General features: G+C 43.4%; 1 protein-coding gene across 9 annotated transcripts in view; it reads right to left on the reverse strand.

Moving 5' to 3' along the window:
* Positions 1-1,694: 1,694 nt before the first annotated feature.
* DENND1A (DENN domain containing 1A) overlaps positions 1,695-24,286 on the reverse strand; it is a 222,496-nt gene continuing 199,904 nt past the window's right edge. For 3 of the 9 annotated variants that reach the window (XM_075112122.1, XM_075112121.1, XM_075112118.1), the window contains 4 exons: positions 23,593-23,652; positions 18,935-19,023; positions 6,323-6,578; positions 1,695-5,415 (listed from right to left, as the gene is read on the reverse strand). In XM_075112122.1, coding sequence (XP_074968223.1) covers positions 4,093-5,415; positions 6,323-6,578; positions 18,935-19,023; positions 23,593-23,652 — 1,728 coding nt within the window. In that variant the 3' untranslated portion in view covers positions 1,695-4,092. Of the gene's footprint in view, positions 5,416-6,322; positions 6,579-9,074; positions 9,204-18,930; positions 19,024-23,592; positions 23,653-24,286 lie in introns of those variants that run through there. The other 6 variants (XM_075112120.1, XM_075112123.1, XM_075112125.1 and 3 more) reach the window with 5 other exon arrangements.

The raw sequence follows: 24,286 nt of genomic DNA on the forward strand, positions 1-24,286 counted from the left end.
GCGGCACAAACTGCTCACGGCAAAACACCAGGTAAGCCTGAGACCGGGCCCAGCCCCGCAAAACGCACGCTGGGGGGTAATGGGCTGAGGCTAACTATGGTGGGCAAGAGCCAGCAGCCGATTCAGTTTACGTCCCTGGGAATATAATTCCCAAGCCTTCCAGGAAAATGCACAAGGTTTCTGGCAATAACCCAAGCAAACTTGCCCCAGGAAATGCACATGTCAAAGTGCAAAGTGGGCTCTCCCTGTAGGCACATGCCCTGCCCCATCTTTATGCTTCCAGTAAAAGAACGGTGAAATTATATCGAGCCCGTACTCTGCAGAAGTTTGTAACGCTCATCAAGCAGTTAATTTTACAGTGCTACAAGAATCAGACGCTCACATTTGTTTTGTGATGCCATTCCACAGCGCCCCTTGGAAGCAGGGGTAGAGGATTGTCCCAGACCTGTGCGCAGCTGCAGCGGAGCCCAGCAGCGCCTGTCAGTGCCACGACCTAAGGCCAGGCCCAAAGGATGGGGTGGGACTGCAGCAGCTTTTAAATACCCAACTCTGTTAGCCCTGATGGTTAGAGGCAAAGTTTAAAATAAAAAAAAAACCAAAATTCTTTTCCCAAACCTGGATATTGTAAGAAGCAACAACTACCAGGCTGCTTGTTCACTACTAACAAGTTTGATCTGCTGATGTTGGCAAAATCAGTTTGCTCATAAAGCCTCTGTGGTAAGTGTACGAGGAGCAGAAACACAGTTTAAAAAAAACCACAAACCCAACCAACAAAACCCATTAAAGTCAACTTGGAGAAACTCAGCAGTGCAAAGGGGCAGAGTTTAGGAAGCAGTTTGCCATCATTTCCTTACAGGCTCTTCTGAAGGCAGCCCATGAACCAGTCCGGCTTAACAGCAGCAACGTCACTGTGCGCTGCTTTCCTCCGCATGTCCCTGACTCGGTGGCTCCCGTCGGCTCGTTGGAGGGGGGGGTACTTGCCCCTGAAATACTGCAGTCACTTGTTACTGCCAGACCCAAGCCACCTCCTGCCCAGGAAGGAAACTGGCCAGATTCCCACACAAATTAAAAGAAGGGGTGGGGGGGTGGGATACTTAAGCAGCTCAGACTGATCATTGCAGAACAACCCCCCCGTATTGCAGAGAAATCATAAGCCTTTTGTAATTACCACGTGTATGTGGGTAATGAGAGAGGTCTTCAGCACCGACATTCTTTTGTGTCTCAACAGCTTCCAATTCCAGGCTCTAAGATGTCTCTAAACTAATAGTGAACAAGATCTAAAAAGGGGTTTACCATCTGTACAGCACCAGATGCATCAGAAACTTAAGAGTTGGGTTTGTTTTGGTTTTGGGTTTTTTTCTTTAAAGAAAAGTTATTTCTAATGGAAGAAAGCACCCGTGACGCAGCAGAGCAGTACCACACAGTGCCAAACAAGCAGAGCACAGGAAATGTACGGTGAGTACAGGAAAATGTACAAAGCCGAATACAAAGTCATTGACAAGAAGTAAAAGGACCATTTCTTATACTAGATTACTCAAAATATCAAAAATACTTCTACATCAGAAAAAAGACATCCTACAGCCGAGCTGGCGCCCCCAGCCAAGCACGCGCTGTTTACGTCTGCCGCTACTGGGAATGAATCGTGTTTGGAATTCCTGAGTTTAACTAAAACAAAAAACTAGATACTGCCTGGGGAGAGTTCGATTCCTTTATTATGAGAAGCGCATGAACTCCAGGAGAGTGTTGCCTCCCACGCCCGGCTCTGAGGTGTGCCCAGCCCCCTTTTCCCCCTCAAAATAAAGCGAAGGGTGGTTAATGCCACCTGTAAGCGTTAATACTTTTCAGTGCCTCAAAACTCACTTAAAATGAAAAAAATCCAAGAGTCCTTGTTTGTCTAAAAATCAACTGCACAAAATATTCCACAATGTGGGCAGAGTAAAATAATCAGCGATGGAAAACGCTTTGCAGTGACACAGTTACCCGAGCATTTTCCTATTTGGTGGCGCACGTGTAAGAGGCCCGCTCAGATTCTGACGTGTGACATGAGACGTCCTAAAAACGCGGGTGTGACATTCAACGGCCCGATGTACGCAGAGCTTTCCGTGCCCGTACCTATCCACCGTAACTGAGGAAGTTTTGTCATTTAGCTCATTGCAAAGGAGATCTGAAATTCCAGACTCAATTTATATATAACGCTCATATGCTGAACCGTATAAAATAAAGTGGAGCTATTAGCTTAGACTTTAAATATTTTACTATGCAATACTAAAACCATCTGTTTTCCAACACAAAAAGAAAATACAAATCCAACTGAATGGCTTGTCAGAGTAACAGTACTTTACAGAAATATAATATTAATGTAATACTACGGTCTTTCCCAAACTGTTGGTGTTTTGGATAATAAGAGTATTTTTCTTTTGTATTGCACAGACTCAAAAGCAGAGACAGCCATTTTCATACACTAGAGTAAGAAAACTTCCAAGATTATATGAATAAAATAGATACATTGGAAATCAGATAAAGCTTTACAAGAATTTCCCCACGTGTCCAAAATTATTTCCTTTATCAAAGGCTTAATGGTGACGTGATTACCTCTCCTAGAGTAACGTGTTCTACATCAGATTGTGCCCAAATACAAAACAAAACAAAAAAGCACCACTTAAGTAAAACAGAAACGATCACTGCAAAGACAGCAGGTTGTACAAGGGATGCTAACATTAAGATGAAAGTTCTCGGGACCACTATTGCCACAGACGGGGTCTTGGAAAACCAGAGCCAACGTACCATTTAACCTTTGCCTTGCATTTCTGTACGTCACAGCCTCACGGTCCACGCTGTGGTCCAGTTAACGTCTTGTGTTACCAGCTAAGGGTTCTCAGCAAACGCGGGATAAAGACTGGTTTTTCAGACAGGCTGAAGGAGCCGAGGGCCTTGCAGACCACAACGAAACGCCGGTTGCTCCGAGGCAGCAATTAGCACTTCCGCAGGCCAGCGGTGCCGGGCAGCTGCCGCGCACCGGCCTCTCGGCTCGGGGCCGGTTCCCGCCCGCACGGCCAAGCACTGCAGCTCTGGCGCTCGGCCGTCTTGTCAGCACGCTGGCGTTTAACCTGGTCTCAGGAGCTGGGAACTTTTATACCCCACATTTTTTTTCTCTTTTTTGTCTGTAATAGTCAAGTTATTGTTACATCCCATTCATATACTGCCATCTATACTACTCATCTATAATATTAACGTACACATATATAAGAACTAGGATACTCTTTATGGCCTCTGTTTTCTGATGTATTTAACAAAATCAAACAAACAAAACCCCCCAAAAAAAAGAAATCAATTGCTGGTGTTTCCAGTTTCCCAACAGAGATGCAGGACCAAACCCTGAGCAACTGCTCTGTGCTATGGTTTTGTTGCAACAAGGAATCACAATTCTGCACCAGAGAGGTCCCGATTACCTCGCGGTGTCAGTGTACGGGGGGAAGGAGATCAAACGCCTGCAACAAAAGCTCAGCCAATAGCGTAACCTAAATGAATGCCTCTATTTCAAGACAGGACAAACTCAGACCCTAATGGATTAGTTCAGCACAGCCCAACAAGTCTGGGTTTGTTTGCTGCACCTTCCATGTGAAAGCAAAACATGACAGCTGTATGTGCAATGCAAGAAAACCTGAACACCATTCACACAGGCAGGAGGAAAACACTAGTACAACGTGCCATGCCGTGTTCCTGGCTGTGCTGAGGACTGAAAATACAAGGGAAGGAGTTACTTAGGCATCAGTAGTGTTGTCTGAAAAGCTACGTGTGGAAAACCAAACCAATCCCAACCCAAACCCAACTACCCTCATGCTTTGGTCAGTGCAAGAGTCACAGGGGTGTTCAGTGGTGGAGAGTGAGGAAGGGGTTGCGGGGACGCAACAATGGGGGGACTCTGAACTCTGGGCAAAAAGCACTCGCGTGTGAATTGCAGCACGGTGATGGTCCTGCAGCTATTCTGGCTCAGCCTTCCAGAAAAGAAATGCTTGGTTTTATGCTGGCTCAAAAAATGAAAAAACCCTCCTCAGTCGATGCCAAAGGGGCATCAAAAGGCCACTGGGAGCGTTACTCAAAGGTTTCCCATCGCCTTCTGAGCTGTTCAACCTTACCCGGTGTGGATGACACGTCTTGCTTTGTCTTTTTTAACAAATCTTCAAATGGATCTTTTGTCTCCTCGGCTTTTGAAGACAGCAACACTGACTCTAAGCCCTTAGCTGGCCTGGAAGGGATCAAAGGGGGTTCATTAGGCAGGAGAGCTAGTGCTTGTTTGGGATCTACCTTTGAGCTGGACTGGCCCACCTGTAACGTTCTGGTTTTAGAAGGACCGCTTAGACACGCTGGCTGTAGAGAGCTTGTTGGCGAAGGGCTGTGGCTCTGCAGCAATACGGAGCCAGCTGGGGTCACAGCTGCAGCCTGGCTAAACAAGTTTGGCATGGATAGTGTTGAAATATTTGGTTGAGGTCTCTGTGGTGGGTAGAAGCTAGAATTAGGTGTTATGAAGCTCGAGCTATAAGCATGACCTAAGGAGGGGGTGAAAGACCCCCTTGGGGGTCTAACTAGAGACATTGACAGGGCTCCTGGCACCGTTTGTGTAAATGGGTTAGGAGACGGCTGTAAAAACGGTGGTCGTGCTGGGGAAGGATAACCAAGGGGCTGGACAAACGGTGCAGCTGGAGGAGGCACAAAGTCACTTGCCACTGAGGCAAAGCTAGCTGCAGAAGGCGGAGTGGCTGAGCTTTGCAGGCTGCGGGGGCCTTGCTGTGGGCCGCTGCTTTGCCAGCTGGCTGTTTTTAACGGATCCAGGAGGTTAAGAAGGTAGTCGCTTTCGTTACCTGTATTATCTGTCTTCACCTTGACAGGTTGGAGCATTTCAGCAGTGCTGGCAGCACTGGACAAAAGCTGAGACGGATGAGATGAATAATTTACAGACTGCTGGATTTCAGGGTCTAAGGACACACTGCCAGCTCCAAAGGGCTCTGGGATAAGATCTGAAACCAAATGGCTACGTCCCGCAGCGTGGGTGGTGAGAATTTCTGTAGGTGCAGCTGGAGCCTGGTGCTTGGAAGCCCTGGGTGCTGGTGGTGGTGGCACTATCCCCAGCTCAGGAGTCTTTCTTCCCTGTGGCCTAGGAATGGTGATGTTCCCTTGAACAGCAGGATTTGATTCATCCTTTTCTGCAGGAGCCAGAATGCTGTCTCTGCTCCGGGGTCGCCTTGTCATTGGCGGCATGTTACCAAGTGCGGTCAAGGCCCTTTCCGGCGAGCTTTGGGAATACTTGGTCGGAATCGCCATATCATCGTGACCCATGCTCCACAGCTTGTTGTACGGGTGAGACAGCTTCATGGCTGGCACAATCCTGTTCCTCTCAGACACACTGAGATCCATTCTCTGTGAAAAAGCATAAAAAAAAGAAGTTAGCTTCTACTGATCTCCTCACAACACAGAGCGTAAAGCGAAGACAGGCTGCTGAGCTGTGAGCGGAACGGGATCTGTCCACAGACTGTCGGCACCGGAGCGGGATGGCCGCATGCAGCCTAGACGGACGTTCAGGAAACCAGAAGCAGGACTCTGCAGTTCTAATTCCAGCTCTGCCTCTAATGAGTTGTTCAGCTGTGCCATATCGGGGCATCTGTTAGCCAAGTAAGGAGCACGTACCTATATCTAAGGTACAGAAGTTGAGAAGCCTTAATTGCTGTATGGAAAAAGCTGTCAAATGAAATATCTGGATATAACATTGAATTAAATATTATTATAAGGTAGAAATGACATCACTTTCTTTCATGTCACATGGAGATCTCAGCGTCTGCTTCAGTTTGGCACTTTCTAAGCCGCATATATTCTGTGAAGTTCTCCATAAAGAATCTCTCTTCTACAATCTAGATTGTTTAAATGATGCCTCGACCAAAATGGCCCGATTAAAAGAAGGTCATTCAAAAAACATGCAGTTTGGAGGGAACCTGAGAATTCCCTGGTACTCATTCTCACTGCTGAGCATCAGCTTTAACGATAACACTGTGTGATGGCCAATGGGCAAAACAGATTGTGGGGAATAGGGCAAACGTCTCCTCCTTTAGAAGTAAAGGCTGTAGTTTTAGTGGAAAAAGTTGCTGTCCCATAACCGAGTCCCATTCCAATAATTTCTTAACTCAGAAATGAACTTTGAAACACATGAACAAATGGCTAGAAAATGGATGCATCTACCCAATAATATGAAAATGTTTCTCAGAGAATAACAGAAGTCAGCCAGCCCTAGTTCTGTGCAAACCCCTCAGCGTAAGTGAAACCCCGTCCAAACCTGGTAATCAAACGTGCATTGCTGATCTCCCTCTTCTTTGGGAGTCCGCAGGTCTTCTAGACTCTTAGCTTGGCTGAGGGGCTGAGGCTGTGTTTCTACTCCTAAGTTAGGGAAAATATCTTCAAGGAGGTTGATTTCTGTGGCCTTGCTTGAGCGCAGAGGGCTTGGAGGCAGAGGCTCTTTTGATTTTTCTGGACTGACCACCTCTTCCCCATCAGCACTATCAGATTCTTTCAGGGTCCGGTATGGCTGAGGCCTAGGAGAGGAACAAAAATCACATTGCAAATGAGTGCCTTTCTAATTTATTTTTTTTTAACACAAGTCTTTACTAAGGAGGTGGATGGCTTTACAAAAGGCTTTTAGGTGGCAAAATACATCTTACAGAGCCTTGTGAACAGCAGGTGTGTGAGCAAGGTGACCGCGGGCAGAAGGACGTGACTTGGCACTCGAGGGGTTTTCAGAAAGGAAAGAAGACCTAAGGGGGGAGTACACAGAGGAAGACTGTGGTCATGCAGTTACAGACAGGCCGAGGAGGGAACGTGCCGAGCAGGAGTAACCGGTCGCCATCTCTCCATTTTGACAGCCTGGCCCCCTCAGGCCGCCCACTGCTCTGTGCTCAGGCCTTTTACGCACGGAGTCAGAGCATGTGCACCGCAAAGTGCCCTGCGTTTCGCAGGCACTTACATCCTCTTGCTTCAAGCTAACTCAGCACAGAACATAATTCAGTGTTTTCCTGTAATAATTGGGAACACTGTGCAGAGTTCCAATGATTACATAGGTGTCATCTTATCAAGAAACAACACGATCCATTATGGAGACACCTATTTTACGTTTACAGCCGAGGCCGAGCTGGCAGGATGCTTTTCTTGCACATACCTCAGCAAAAAAATGAACACCAGCAGATTTGCATATTGGTTCTGTGTACACAGAACAGCAGCATAATGCACATCCAATTAATAACAAGAAGTGCCATACGTATCTGCGGTGACTGGCGTTTGACTGGCAGGCAGTTTTACTGTGGCATTTAAACAAGGTTTCAATTAAAAGAAAATATTTGTGAGACCTGCAAAAACAGATACTACGGAAGAACCCTCCTCCCCTTTCCATATTTTATTATATCTATATCATGCAAATTTCTAAACAGCCCATCTTACTTCATTCACCGACACATAAGCAGCAGGCATTTGGCTAGCAACACAAGAATGTAATAATGCAAGTACAAGACAGACAGCTGATGGTATGTGTCCTCAGGAAGAGGGTGATCTTGCAAATCTCAGTCGTATCTTTAGTCTCCCACATAATATGTGCTCATCTGCTAAGCATTAGATCACACTGCAAAAAAAAAAACAAACCCTGAGGAATATCCTGCAAACCAACCATTTTAACGGCCTGGCCTCCTCCTCCACCCCAAAGACAAGAGAGTGGGAACGTTTTTCTGGCCCTTCGCTGCTGAGCCTGTGTGTCTGTGTCCCCACGCCCAGCTGCAGTCACGTCCCTCCCTGTCGGTCTCTGCACCTGCCTGCCGCGTCTCACAATGAATCTCAGCAATGGGAGACCCCACTCTCAAAGCGGCAGCCTCCTCCTCCAGCCTACCCTAACACGAGTGCATCCGCAGGCTCCGGTTGCTCAGATGTGACGGGGCATCCACCTCCCAGCACCCGGAGCTGCATCACGCAGGTTTCTGAAGCAGCAGCTTCAGGCACCCCTCCCTACAGGTTCTGGTCAAGCCAGTAACTGTTAAAACAATGACTGCAGTTCTGTGCAATGTATCTCCCTTCCCTGCCCCCGAAATCCTCAAGCAGGCAAGGTTAGGAAAGAACAAATCCTCTGGATGGCATTCAGCGAGGCCTGAGCTCAAATCTGCCCTCCGGGGTTGGTCCGGTCAGGTCCGCAGTCAGAGGTATTTACTGCAGCTGCATCAGCGTGCACCCTCCAAGTGAGGGTGTTACTCTCATCTCAAAAAGATAGGCCCAGGCCTCTGGGAAGCCTGGCCAGGTCAACAGGAGCTGACAGGCAGCACTCGCTCCCCTAACATGGGTACCTCGGGCAGAACCCTGCCGCCAGTGTTAACGACAGTTCTCGCTGGTAGTTGCAACACAGCCGCGCTGCTCAGCACCGTGTTCCCAAACTAGGCAAGACAAAGTTACGGGGGCTTGGGAATTTACAACAATTTACATAGTGAAAAGTTGGATACAAATGACAGAGTGAGTAAACCCAAACTGCTTCCTGTTTCTTGTATAATTCTAGGTCAGCTTGTGCTCAAAACCCTGGGAGGACATCTGCGTGGCGGCTCCCCGCGGTGACGGAGGATGTGGTGCTCAACAGAACAGAGGGGCTGGGATCAAGCAAGTGAAACTAGGAAAAGCCGATAACTGCGCTGAAATAAGGCTCACAGGACAACCCAAAAAGCACAGCTAGCACTGCACAGGGAAGAGCGGCAGAAGGTTCGCACAGGGACACAAGCAGCACGTTGGGACAAAGGGCAAGTGGAAAGGTTACATCCCACAGAGCTCGAGCCGGGGTACAACCGTAAGCTGTGCATCGCTGCGTAGCGTTTCATGCAGGAGTATGCTTTTGCATGCCGCTAAATATCAAAACAAACAAGCAGGAGCAATGCGGAACATTCATCAAGCGCCGAACAGAGAGCGCAGGAACGTTTCCAAAATTCCAAGGACGGGAGCAGGCACCCTGACCGGCGCAAAACCCAGCGTTCGAAGTCTGAATTAATACAATGGAAGAATAAAGGATAGACCATTCAAAAGGAGCAGAGAAGAAAAAGTTTTCAGAGAAGCCAGAGACAGGATCCTCTTCCTGCTGAAATTCATCATCAGAAGAGTCCTCAGAGAGGAAGACAGTATAGTGTCGCATGGGCTTTACAAGGCTGAGGGAAACAGGAAGAGAAAAGGAAGTTATCAAGTTGTCACATTCAAAGCTCCAGAGGAGAGAGAAACCAAGTGATTCGTAGGCTTTAAATAATTTCTGAACGTGAGCGCCTGCCACCGCAAGGAGCTCGGCAGGTGAAAGCTGAGCTCTACTTTTCAGGCAGAAAATACAACTCTTCTGAAGATGCGGCTGGCATCTAGTCGGGAAGGGCCCGAAGCCCCGCAAGCACACCCATACTGCAAAAGAAGCCAGTGCAGAAACCCACCTTTTTCCCCGCTACAATTTCTAGAAAGCTGGGCATCTTTTGTTCTTTAGCAATACATCTTTACTCCTCAGATTCTCTGAGCTCTGACTACAAGCAACTACGAGGTCTACCTCACTGCATTACAGATATTTAGACTGACAGCAGTCGATATATGAGAGGAGCTGACTTGAGGGCAACAATCCCTACTTGTATCTATTTGTGAGATCTGAAGTTGCTTCACACTAGGATAAAAACAAAACTACCCAAGGATTTCTATGAAATGCCATTTGTCAGGTGAGGTGTGTGTTTCCTTCCTCAATGGTTAGCTGCTCTCAAAGTCTGGCAGAAAAGGGACTCCAGCTAATTTCTCCTGCATCACAGGACAGCAACTACCAATCTATGGATTCGTTAACAGTGGCCTGGAACAAAAATCCTTCCAGATAAAAACTTCTTAAAATCAGAAATGCCTCTGGAAACAGGCTTCACCTGTGATTAAAAGAACCCAAACCAACAAAAAAACCCAAAACACCCAACCACCACCAAAAACATTTCACCAAACTTTTGACAAGAATATATTAATCATCTTTCTTTTATACACAGATGTCAGATCTCCTGGATTTGCTCTTGTACCTAATGAAGGCAATACCTAAATTTTTAATGAAGGTAAACCTGACTGTGAGTACGTGTACAGGAATTGGGTAAACATACCCTGGGTGGGGGATAAAAGAAAACTATTTAAAGCTTGCTAAATTTATTATTTTTTTCTATTATATATTGTAGCTATCAGTTGCTTCACTTGATTTTAACCAAACCCAGTAAATTACTCTTTTCTGCATAAAGTAGGAGCTTCTAAGATTCACTGTTTCCACTGGAGCAAATTCAGAAGCTGTTATCACTGCTTTAAACAACTAAATGCACTATCAGCTTTAGTAGAAGAGGAAAGAGTGCAGGAGCAGAGTACTTCAGCAGAAATACACTGGAACGAAGAAGTTGAAGAGTATGAAGAATTAATAGCAAACATTGCCTCATTTGCAATGCTAAAATACCCTCATCTTTAGTAAAGTATGAAACAAGGGCCACTGCTCATTCCCTTCTGAAACACCGAAGCTCTGGAGGGCAAAAATGCTTGTACAAAATATATTCTCACAAATTATTACGACAAATGCTTCACAAGTGACTGAAAGCAGTAAAAGCACATCAAGACTGACCAGGACTAATCAGAGGTGTCTGCACCATGGCCCAGAGCTTTTCAATCTACTAAAACTCAAGAATAGCATTGTGTAGAGCCACCAAAACTATGTGCACTTATGATAAAACATATACTCAATTTTTAACAGTTATTTATGGTTTCTTATTTATTCTCCCCATTTCAGTTGCCTTCTGGCATATCTAAGCGTGCATGAGCGGAAAGGAAAAAAAAAAACCCAGAAAACCTCTTTTTCAATGGCTTTTCATTATAAACCGCCTTTATCTGCCTTATGGACCAAGCAACAGGCTGATGAACACAGACAGATGTTGCTAGAGAGCATCACTTACAGGTCTCTCTTCCCCACATCACCAGAACAATGGAAATCACTAGGATCGAAAAAGCAAACATTGTTCTAGTTGTCCAAACGAGGCCTCTTCCCAAACATCTTCATTTGATCAACCACAAACCACTGATAATACCCAATTTATTACAGTGAATCAAAACACACACTGTGAACGACACAAAGCAATAGGCAACTGAGGCGGGAGCCTAATTTTGCTACTACTGAGGTCCAGAATAAAACTTGTGATTTCAGTGTAACAGGCTCAGGCTGGTCATGTGGAACAAAGGATAGGTCCGGACCCCGCAGACATCGCGGAGCAATGCAAGCGCACCACACCACTACGTACGGCACAGGTAAGATGAGGATATGCTGTAATCAGAAGCGGACCAAAAGCGCAGACAGAAAGAATTTCATTTGTTGCCTTTACAGTACGGACACAGGGACAACCTACCTCGAGTGGCACGTGAACTCATGATCAGCCTTCACGCCTTTAGTTCTTTTGTCTCAATCACGAAATGACTATAAAGTTATGGGAGTCAATCCAAAATATTAGGTCAGAAAAGGAGAAGTTGAACACTGCAACCGACAGCTCAAGAAGGCCTGAGCTGCCACTGTGAATAAATGTTTATTCACAATCAGGTCGGTGCTAACTAATAAAAAGTCTAAAACAGTGGTGGCAGTGGATGCAGCCGATAGTGTTAAATCATAGTCTGTGGTGCTCCAATTAAAGCTGGTGCATAGCTGTTCTTTTCCTCTCTTCTGCTATAATAGCCATCCAGGGAAAGTGAGGTGGTGCCACTGCATTAGGAAAAATTTGCTATAACGTATTTTTTCACTTTCTTCCCCCCCCTTTTTTTTAAAAAAGAAAGTGACTATTAGCCAATAATTTCAATTTACATTAACAAAAGGCTCCACCTAAAATAAAACAGAAATCAAAGATACTTTAAAAAATCTTTCTTTTTTGAACTTCTATACACGTCTTTTTGTCTTAGGAGAGTAAATTATCATTTAACATGTTTCCAGAAAATCTCAAATTATTTCCAGAAATCAGAAGCGGTATCGAATTTCCGCATATCTTGCTGACGCACTAAACATCTGGTCACTGCGTATAACAAATGTATTGGGGCAGCTGCCCTTGAAGCACTGCCTCCAACACCTTTTGTTTGCCTTCGGACTACGCTACATTCAGACGTGTCTGTGTGGACATCCTAAATAAACTGGGAACCAACTATGAAGAAATAAGATAGGATCTCGTTGGCCAGATCCTCAACTGCACTTCAGCGCAGCTCAGTGCAAGATTAAATATGTAGCCAGTTAATATGCACCGGTTTTGTTGCTGTTGCAAGACTCCTTAAATGCAAGTAGGATCTCGTAATTAGAAAGAAGCAAGCACTGAAGTTTCGCTGTTGGTGTGCTCTGTAAGAGATTCTGGTCCAAGATAAGGGATGAACAATCTAAAATTGTCCAAGTTTAAATTTTTTATTAGCTTGAGGCAGTAGAATCCCAAAAAAGTGCCTATTCCCTCATTAACCCAATTCGGCAACTCTCCTGCAGTCTGCCACCCACCACTTGCTAGAATTTCATACACAAAGAGCTGTCTCTGAAAAGGCAGGTCACAGCAAGCCCAGCTACAAGGCAGGCGCTGCCGCAGTCTTAGAGGGAAAAAAGGATGTGTCCGTCACAGCTACAACCCTCATCATCTCCACATGACTGCACCGGCTCCTGCCTACCTAATCTCTTAGCTGAGTTACCATGCAGATGACTTGCTGATCTCTTTCTAATGTTTAGTTTAACATGTCTTCGGTTAGCACTAGCATATGACAGTACTGACAGCCGTGGCTGTTCCTTTTTAAATATCATGTCAGAAACACAGTGCAATAAAGCTGGGGATGCGCTCCATGGCTCTGCGTACCATTATGATAGTGTGGGTTTCTTTTTTAATGAGGAAGATCTGCATCTCAGGAGCTTTTTTCATGTGTCAGGATGCATGGACAAATCAGCAGCACATCACACTGGCCAAAAATGAAATGCTGACAAATGTAGATATTTCAAATTTAATTGACACCTAAATGTACTTGAGATAGAAAAAACATATACAGAAAATGTGAGTACAGGATATGGGAATTAATAAGGAGAATTCTGTAATAATTTTAAAAGACATTTTAGTTATAGGAAAATTAAATTTGTGTTTTAACTGTGTTGCTTTTTCCTGATTATAGAGATTATGGTACAAAGGGGTAGTATGGACTTCTTGGCATTATTCTTCTAAAAAGGGCCTCCCAAATTTGAGGGAGGTTTTTTTTTTTTTGTTATTTTTTTTTAAAGCCTAGCTATACAGCTGCTCTAGGGAATTAAGGAATTTGTCCCTCTTAGACAGTAAGATGGAGAGAATGAGGGATTTGGATGCACGGGCTTTTTCTTTGCCAATATGAAATAAGGAGACTTGGGGCTGAGGGGAACAAAGCACAGACCTATCACTGGAATTCCTCCCTCCATGTTCTGAATGCTCGGTACAGGCGAGAGGGAGCTAACAAAAATATTAAAATAGCTATTTGATTTTGAAAGCTTTACTGAATGTTCATGGGAGCAGAATATTTCCAGAAATACAAAAACATTAGCATAGAGGATATTTTGAGTTAAAACAACAAAGATTTCATATCACAAGTCATCCAACCAGATACCAAAAGCAAGAGCTTGTGATCACTGCGCTCACTAAAGGCAGGTAACTAGTTGCTTTATAATTTTTATGAACTTTTAATAAATTTTCCAGAGTGCTAGAAATATTAACAAAGAATTTGAAGTGGGAACAAGCTGGATGACGCCTTTGCCTGCTCTGACTGCTCTTGACGCAAGATTCCACAAAGTCTTTTCACGTTTTTGTCTGATTGCTCCGCACTAAGTATCTATTCACCAGTCTCCCCTGCAGCTGTTATATCTCTTTACAAAGGCGAGCTGCATACATTCCGTAGGTTCGCTCCAAAGCAGGTAGCTGAAATAGGCCTCAAAATTAAAGTTTCTTGTAAACCGTCATAGCGAAAAGGCAGGAGAGCCAGGAAGCCCAGGGCTCCCAAAGGGCAGCGCTGCCGGCCTCGTGCTGCGGTTCTTGTTTGGCAAGGCCTGCAGCCAAGCCCCACTCCTCTCCGTGGGCACCTCTCCTCTCCCGTTTGCCCTCCCTTTGCTGGGCATCTGCTTCCTTGGCACCACCTTCAGCATATCTAGCTTCCTCTACACCGATTTCCCCAAGGTAGAGGGACCAAAGCACACGCGGCGAGTCGTGTCCGCTATGGCCTGCAGTGTTCTCTTTCTGTTTCCAGCCATCCTTGTTCAAACAGGGACTTCCTGGCTTAGTGCCCTTCCTAAGTAGAGATCCTCGCTCGCCGCGATGCCATCGAAAACCCTCACCGTACACAAATTCTGTGTGGCAGAGCTCCGAGAGCCTGGTTACAACGGCTGGAATTCCGTGTGCTTTATGAGCCTGTATCATTTAACATAGCCAGCATGCTGACTTCACACTAAATTCAGTGTAATAACCCACCATTGCACTGCAGCCTATTTTCATTCATATGCTATAAGGCAAAGCCATTAGCTTCTCTGCTAAGTCCTACACGACTTCGGGAAAGCCATAATGAACTGCTGCAGCACTGACATGGGTTTAGCCAGCCCAAGAGCCTTTTGACATGCTGTTAATTGTGAGCCTGACCCTCTGATTTCCTATTTTAATTTCCTCCCACTCTGCATGCCCTGGAAGGCAGCTACTCGGTACTTAGAGCAGACAGATCCTAGAGCACTCTGGAAGTCTATTCTACATTTAATAGGAAATCTTGCTGTGGTGTAAAAGAGAGCTCTCGAAAACTGCCTATCTGTTAAAAATGCAACATCTTATTTCTGTGAACAACTAATTTGTGTTTAGGGAGGCACGTCCCACATGTCCAGGACTGCCCCAGGTGGTAATCCAGCATTTTCTGAGCTCTCATCTACAAATTCTTCCTGCTACCTTATAGGCAAAAAAATTTTTTTTAAAAATTATACATTATAGACTTAATGAAAAATTTTTAAGAATCACAAACATCACAAACCTTGACTTACTGAAAAAATTGAAAAAAATCAACTTTCTATTGAAACAGAAAAAATTAACTGAAAATTGAATGGCAGAAACAACAGTTCTTCCACCACCTCTTCTAAATAGGACGGATTACAACAGACACTAGCAATAATCTTGGGTGTTCTTTGAAGTCACTGCTCCCACCTTCCTGTGTTTTAACTGAAGGCTGGTTAGAAAGTGAGCGCGCACACCCCCAAAACAATGATTCTCTTTTATACACATTTAAAAAAAAATTAACTCATGTACCTGAGGACACACATTTCCTAGTATCATAAGAAATGCAGTAATGAATGTAACCACTGAAAGGATGCCTACATAATGGTTCACTTCTCAGAGATGGCATGCAACACTCCAGATGGAAAGAGGCTGCCCTGTGAAGTGAGTTCACCGGGTGTCGGGCTTGCGCAGCGGTGAGTGGCCCCAGCCCCGAGGAGCCGGGCTCCACCAGCTGGAAAGAGGATGCGAACGTCACAGTCTGAGCTAATGAGTCACGTATCGGGGAAATGTCCCCAAACACTCCCTGTCATCATTCAAGACCAAACAGTTAGTTTTAAATACCAGAAGAAACTTCTAATGGAACAGAAACTCCTTCTCACAAACAGACCCCACACATGAGCACCTGAAAGAAGCAACTGGTGAATAATTGGTTTTGGAACCGGTGCAATTAAGCTGAATATTTTGGCTAGGTTTAGTTTAAGAAAAGCACCCTCTCAGCACTACTGCTGCTCTCCTAGACTCTCCCCTGATCTGCAGTCAGGGTACTCCAACACTACCAAGTAACACCAGTGGAAATATATATTTTGGTGTTTTCATTCGAGTATTATCCTAGAGAGAGAGAAAACTCTAATTTTTAGAAGAGAAAACGTCTGGCTTCATGTTTTCATTTCAGAACAATCTAGGAAGATTATTTCTTACTGGGACAGGAAGAAGAAAGTTTGTGAAAAATGTCATGAAAATCCTATCTTTGATTACTATTTTTTAAAAAAATTCCTTTATTCAAAATGTTATTTTGAGATAAATAGTAAGGAAGGAGGTCAGGATTACTGTGTCATTACCTATTTCAAAGGCATTCACCTCAAGTTATTCTTAGGTAAGCCATCTATTTGAGCTTTAGTTAAGCACAAGGTCAGATCTTCCCTCCACTTGTACTTCCAAATCACAACTGTAGTGTCAGCATCATCACCATTGCGTGTCGTGTGTCCTGCCTCACCCCCGCCCCAACTCGTTTTTACTGGAACGCTCTAACCAGGCACCTTACAGGAGAGCTGGCTGAGTGCAATATCCTACAATTAACTGTCTGGAAGTAGGTATGTCGAAGTTTGTTTTGCCACCTGAATCTGACGACAGAGAAGAATGAAAATACATCAGTTCCTGCTGTGACTCTGCATTTGAACTGAAAAAAATATCGAAGCTGTGAAACATCAGGAAGAGACCACAACTGGTACCATATAGCAAGTGTCGGTGGTATTAGCAACATTACCTGGTTTTCTTCGATGTTTAAAAGACAGAAAAATCTATCAGTAAAATGCTCATGAAGAAAAATCAGCCAGTCTACAGCTACAAAGCATCTTCGTTACCTTTTGTAGATTATTGCCAAACATTTTCACAGTAAGATTTTCGTCGTTTGTGAAAGCAGCTGAATTGTAAAGACTTACTAAAATCAACAGCAATAAATGAAAACCAAATAAAATAATAATTGCAATTCAATATATTATTAGCATGAGTATAAATATTATGTTTATCGTTCATGTTTACATTTATTTCTGTTCTGATACTGGCAGGGATTGAAAACACATGTTAGCAGTAAGCCACACTGGAATGTCAAGCAGCTTTTGAATCCAAATATGCATAATCCTTCATACGAAACACCATATGAAAACAATGGTTAAACTGACTCAGTTCTCCTCCACCTACTTGCAGTGAGTCATCGTATTAAATATTGAGAAAGTTTGAATTTAAAAATTCTTGTGATCCATGTGCAGGGACAGCTACTGCCCTGTAACAGCACAAGCTCTTCTGCAGGACTTGCAATCTACTCCACAAGAGGGCAACCAAATTCCACTGCAAAATGGACAAATAATCCTGTAGGATTCAAAAGTGACCATTCATTTTAGCTAAAAACCAGAATATCTCCCCATCCTAGATGGCTGGGAAAAAGCTAGCTATGCACTTAAGTTTGGGGGCAAGGGGACTCAACCTCCACCTCTTTTTCCCTCAAACCGTGGTGACGGGGAACTGGTACACATGTAGGGAAAAGGTGTGTTCAAAGAAACCAACCATTTTTCTTTTTATGAGATTTTAGTACCTTCAGATACATCAGATATCCTGTAATCTTGGGCATCAGCTAAAGCATTGCACTTTACCGCCAGTAAAGCCACCACGGGCTGGGACATAAGCAAACAACGCGAAGGGGCTGTGATACCAGCATTTACTTCGTGCTGCAGGTGGAGATGAATGACAAGGAAATCTCTGTGACAGGTTAGATCAGTGCAACCATCTTGTGGCCCCTGAGCCTTTTGCTTGTAGTCTGTGATCGGTTCCAGCGTGCCTTCCCATGCTAAGGCTGCACTGCCACAACACAGGATTTGGAAAATGCTACTCCGCTCCATGTTCACGGACAGCCTCAAAGATGCTTCACGTGCGGGCAACACCAGCCTAATCTTGTCTCATGGCTTGGAAAACACATACTGGCTCTGTTGCCTGCTGTTCTTGCTGCTCAGTTGTTTCCTCTGGAGTACCAAGCAGGTCTGTCCCTACTCCAGCCTCATTTTTCACACCACCTTCTTCTAAGGTTGACTGCCCCAGGCAAAATGCAGAGTTCTTTAGATTCCCCAATTCTGAACTGAGCGGAGGCAACCTGCTTATTCTGACACTTCCGAAGTGCAGCTAACACCAGCCTCTGTATCCAATCAGAACTTCGTGCTGTTGAATTTTTTGTACTTCTGAACAGCTGAAGTAGCTACACTCTGAAGAATCCAAGTAAATTAAAATCCAAAATGCATATTGACACAGCCTACACATACATTTGTCACACACAATAGTGTCTTTTGGGGTACATTAGTAAGGTTCAATATATCCATTCTCTTCTTAGGTCTTCACTTGATGGCCTATTGTCTAACTCAAGTATGGCAACGCATTAAGAATATCTGCAACGATGCACAGTATTCTCTTCTTTGTAAAAAATATTTTAATATGTGACATTCATGAAACTATCTGAAAAAAATCTCTCCAAGGTAACAGAATATACTGTTCATATGAACAAGAGAGATGGTGGAAACCAACACATTTTACCAACCAGCTTATTTGGAACATCAACCCTGTTTACCTCATAGTCAATCTAAAGAGATTATAAGTTTGCTCATACTATGCAAGACAGTTAAGCTCTACAAGCCTTCACTATAGAGCTCATTACAGATCTATTAATGGGTCTCTAACAAGCACGAGACACAACCCTTACCTGCCACCACTATAAAACAAATGATTCTATATCTTCCAGGTAAAGCCTGGCAAGAACAGTGGCTCTGCAGGGATGTGGCTAACAATTTCATTTAAAGCATAGTTCAAAACAAAACAACATAGAAATGAAAAAACCTCCAAAACGTGCAAACTTTCACTAAACAGGCTGATCAGATTATGTCTAACTTGGCAAACCAGAATTCTCCAGTAAGTAAATGTAGGTTTCTTGCTTTTTTATAATTCCTCTAAAATGTTCCAAAAATTAAAACCCACATTTTTTTGTTAGTTAAAAATTTACTTTGTAGCATTTTTAAAATCCTCCTCTGGCTATTTCCAGTTCTGAATGTGCTGTTTGTTGACGCAACTAGAAAGGAGCAGGGCAGCAAAGCACTTACTGTTCTGGACTAGAAACTGAAGTCCTTCGACCTTCCACAGCAATGTTGCTCTTGGGTCTCTTAACAACATGCGGTCTTGGCGGGCGGACCTATTACATGCACACACATAGAAGACATTTCATCAAACACTTCAAGCTGATCAAACACAGACATAAACAACAAAACATCCATAACCACCACTACCTTAAAGGTATCTTCCATTCAGAATCGCTTTTAATCTTTATTCTTTTGTGCCACAACAATGTTTGAAATTATTGTAGATATACAAATTAATATAAAGTATGAATAAACACTACAGGGACCTACAACTTGTCTAAGGACACAAAAAACCCCAACACACTACATTTTGGATAGCAAATGAAGCATGTGCTGTCACTGTTAGCTATTAGCAAAGCAACAGAAATTTGTTCCACTGTCCTGCTTGGTACAGGCTAAATTTCTGATAAAAGACTCCCTAAACGTGAACTTCCCCTTGTGCAGTTAGTTGATGGAGTGAAACTGGAAAATCCTGTGTGTTGCTGTACATCATATGGGAAAGCAGAGTTCAGCTCTGACATCATGATCCTTTTGTCCACTTGTTCATTGGAACCCAGCTTCCCAGGTGAAGACTCCTATGTAAGGGAGCACTGAAAAATTTGTACTTAGATTAATGTTAACACGAAAACCAGCTCAGTCTTCATTAAAAATTTTCTTCCTTTCAGCAGCTGAACAGACCTTCGCCAGACATATTATCAACCCTAACGTTATGTTACTGTATCTTTTGCTTCCTGTAATAAAACCCAAAGCTTTTCTATGGAAGACGACGCTGCTGCCAATCCAGTCTTAAATAACATATCCATCGCCTTCTAACGTTCAGAAATCAAGCTTAATCTGCTTGCATCAACTCCACAAGCAAACAAGCTTTACTTCACGGAAAGGACTAAGCACACGTGATCACTATATAGGCAAAGTTTATGCACGTCCCTACCTGTACCAGCGAGGAATCCTGCTGATGAACTTAGCCCTTTGGGTCAGATGTGGGAATGAACGTTTGCAGCATCAGGGTCAGGCTGTACAAACCAGCTTTCCATTTTTCATTAAGGAAGTACTACCTTGCCTGAAATGGGGTCTGATTTGTTGGCTTGGCTGAATGCTAGTTTCAACAGAAATCCCCAAAGCCCTCCAATAAAGTTAGGAATACAACTCAACTTCTGACCTCCCTGAGCCTGTGCTCCCTTAATGGCCACAGTACAAAGGAAGCTGCTAAAGGCCTGCAACCTAAACGCTCTTTGGATGACTAATGAATTTGTTTGCCATGGTAGAATAGATGCAGATTTTCCCCTACCGCCGCAAGTTTTCATTGGTTTGTTTGGGGTTTTTTTTAAGTATTACTGGTTGGGGGTGGGGTATTTCTGGGATTATTTTTTTTCTTTTTTCCAGGCACATAAACATCAAATTTTCTTGCCAGGAAAAAGCCAGCGAATTGCGTGCAGTGTTTCTGCGCTACACCACAGTATGCAGAAGATAGTAGCAGGATTATTGTATTGAATTTTCATTTCAAAGGAAATGGTGTAGAGCAGATATGATGAAGAAATCCAGAGATGTATTGCCACTATTTCTTAGGAAAAAGGGCTTATAAAAAGGTCAGATGTTAAGGTCTTGAAGATCAGTCCCCACACAAGGCTGCTCCTCTCTACAATAAAGACAGCTTAAGAATGTGAATTTATGGCAGGAATGGAAGGATTAAGTTTGTGGCAACTTCAGCTGAACTTGCAACGTGGTGAAACATGGGGAAAAGAACAACAGAGCTAATTAGACGAGCTGAGCTGTCAGAGTGCGGCTGAATGGCTCGGTGCCAACAAACAAAAGGAATGGGCTGGCAATCAGCAGGATCGATGAAGAATACTGCTTCATTAGGGTTGATAAAACAGAGAGAGAGAGCGAGTGTGTGCAAGAGAGGGGGGAGAGAAGCAAGAGGAATTGGGGGGAGAAGAGAGCAAGAAGGAGAAAGCAAAAAAGAAAGGAAGAAAGAAACCTGTTTAATTAAATCTGAGCTGGAAGATGATGTGTAAAGCTGGCTTGTCATCATGCTGTGAACACTTTCACCTTTTGGGTGGTACCCCGGGGGAGTGACGGTGATGAGGGAGAGAGATGAGAGTTTTGGATGGCTCCAGGGGGCCACCAGACCAGTGAAGTGCAGGGTGACATGCTAAGCAGGATTTAGAGCATTGTTCATGGGGGACTGCAGGGAAAAGCCAGGAATCAAGCCAATTCCTTGCTGGATTTTGAGCCTTATGTAGCCAAATGGGCATGGTTAAATGCTTATCAAATGCAAAAGTATGAAAGAAATCCAATTACATGAGCATACAGCCAAAGGAATAAAGGTAAACATCCAGTACAGAGGGGTTAAATGTGCTTATTACTGTCCCCAACTTTATGCATAATTATTATATTTTAACTTTTTCTAATGGAATGAAGTTTCCAAACAGCCACTATTAATCCAAACAGTTCTCTATTAATTATAAGCAACAACCCTCTCCCTTTCATAATACCACAGCACATTTCCAAAACAGCAGAATGTAAAGAACATATCTGTTCTGCTTCCTTAACCTTTCTTTGGTCTGTGTTTTTGTTTTTATTATTAGTAATGACTCACACTGCAAGGACTAGTGCCCATGGATTCCTCCTCATAACGGATCTATCCTGAAAACAGTAGGTATTTCTCAGGAATTCTGCTATTATGTGGACTTGGTTGGAAGAGCAGAGGGACTTGGTCTCCTCATTCAGTGCTTGCTGTAAAAGGCTAGGGTAAATTGCTTGCTGATACCCACCTCTGTAATATATGCCAAGACTAAGAGAAGGAAAAAGCAGCCTGCACAAAGTATTATTTATATACAGAAAAATGTGTTTCAACTATTAAAAGCCAAATAACAGTTCTGAACAACAACAAATTTGTGTATATTTGGTACAAGCATATTTTTGGGAGCGATTATAATCATTTGCATTTATCTTGAATTTCTTCTTGATGAATGAAGCATTTCTGTTCCACTTACTGACACAGCTAGATGAATGCAACAGGAGCTTTCATTATTACATTTCCAACCTTTTATCAATCACATTGGGAGGAAAGACAGTTGACACAAACACATTAGAGCGAGGACTATTAATGCACTACAGCTGGGAGATTAAACAGTCTTAGCAAGACTTTGATGTAATAAATTACTCAATGTGAACAACACTGTTCAGCAACTTTTATACAGAGGAATCGCACTGTGCCCTCGTACACCTGCCAAACACAAAACAAGAGGGCTATGGAGCACTATGGGAAGCCCAGAGTGCCACAGAAAGTTTGTTTCTAGTGTAACGTAGGTGGGAGGGTCTCCCATATCAATTATGTTTCAGAGAACACATATAAGCATAGTCAATGCTACCTTTTAAACACAGAAAACAGAAATCTTCAGAGCAGGAATCCATAAAAATGACTCTGTTAAGCTAAACACCCGGAGTTAAAAAGAGGGAGGAAAAGAAACACATGCTATTGAAATGTAACATAGGAACATGCACCAAAGATCAAAAGTTAACGCACACCCAAATGCACTTGTTAACTTGCCTGCTCATCCGAAACATATTTTTAACAAGTTTTAGCAAGATTAGATTTGAAAACTTGCATCTCTCTCTTTCTTACACACGTACACGTATGTATAAGGAAGCAAGGAGTAAGATGTGTTTGCCTTTTGGGGGAATTAGATTCACAAAGCAAAAGTCCTGAATAGAAATAAATATCTTCCCAGGCTGTTGCAAAAAACAACACCCCTTCTAAACGGATACCACTTTCCTGTACTACTAAAAAAAAATTAAAAAAAAAACAACCAAAAAAAAACCACACTGGTGCGGACCCAGCGCATTCTCCAGTTTTAAAGCCATCTGGCACAGCTACTACACAGCAACTGTCCTACAGTTAGTGTTTTGAATGAAAAACTGCTGAGATAAGGTATCCCTGCCTCACACAATACACTATTGCACTGAGAATAATTTCTGTGGAGTTCTTCTATGGAAGAGTCGCTTCGTCTGGCCAACATGCTGTGCCTACAGTTCTTATACTGTGTAATTACATGAAGTCCCAGCTTGCATTTTAAATGAACATAAAGTATATATGTATATCATCCATAATGTGAAGCTAATGTTCTACTGCCCAAATATAGACTTCCCTTTCTTCATGTGTATTCACTCATCTATTCCACGGAGAAAAATTAAGCGTCCCAAATTAATTTAAAGCATAACTTGCAGAGAATAAATACTTTCTCCTCAGACTTCTGCTTCCTTTCATATTTGAGTTTAGTGCAAGTCTTCAAAAGCTCACTGGCTAAAAACTTATGTCAGCCTAGCAAGACTTTTTGTTCAAGAAATCACTGCAAAAGTAAAAACAAATGTTGCAACAGCAGCATCAGTTACCTGCAGAACTGACTGAAAGCTGCAGAACTCGTCAAAGAAAAGCAGAATAAATGCAGGTCCCAGGGCTGTGCCGCAGCAGAGAAGAAGGGAGTTTAGGAGCATAATTCACACATTGCTTTTTTTGCAAAGTTTGACAATCCAAACTACCGAGGTTTAGTAATGCTACTACGAGCGTAATTCAGGCAGTGTTAAGCTGTGGCAGTGAAACAAAGCTACCAGCTACTCACGGGCCTAGATGAACGCTGTATCTTTGGAGGCGGTGGCCGAGGTGGACGGAGTCTTTGCTGCTGTATCAAAGTGGAAACTAAATTAAATAGTCACCTACATGAAAACGCCTCTGATTTTGTGGCAAAAGCAGTATAGGTGGATGACAACACGTGATTTACCTTAACTTCATACTCACCTCACAAAATGCAGTTGGTTCTTTCCCCCCCGCCCAAAACAGCGACAAATCTCATGATTTGCAAAGTGCCACAATAGAAAACGTAGCTATATTTGCCTGTTGATGTCAGCTTAACAAAGCTTATGTTAAACCAAAGGTAGCACAATCAGCACTCCAGACCAGATCGTCCAATATTTACTGAGACAACAAAGCTGCTCAAGGCGGATTCTTGGACCGCTAGGTCTGAGTGTTCCAGAAAACATTAATGCAAATGGAAAGGATCCTGCAAAGCAGGATATTCAAAAAAGCTTTCACTAACATCTCAAGAGTGATTTTGGTGCTTGTGAAAACTTACAGTAAGGGCCTCAAACGAGCAAAGACATTTAAGAGCATGGGAAAAAGCCCCTAAGTCAATTAAACTTTTCATACACTTAAAGACGAGCACATGTTTAGATACTGTACTGGATGGAGGTTTAAATGCATTGCCTAGAGCAAAGTGTGTACTGTCATTGTAAAGACAACTACAAGCCCCATCACCA

Source organism: Phalacrocorax aristotelis, chromosome 17 (genome assembly GCF_949628215.1).
Source record: "Phalacrocorax aristotelis chromosome 17, bGulAri2.1, whole genome shotgun sequence".
In the NCBI taxonomy this organism is placed as follows: Eukaryota; Metazoa; Chordata; class Aves; order Suliformes; family Phalacrocoracidae; genus Phalacrocorax; species Phalacrocorax aristotelis.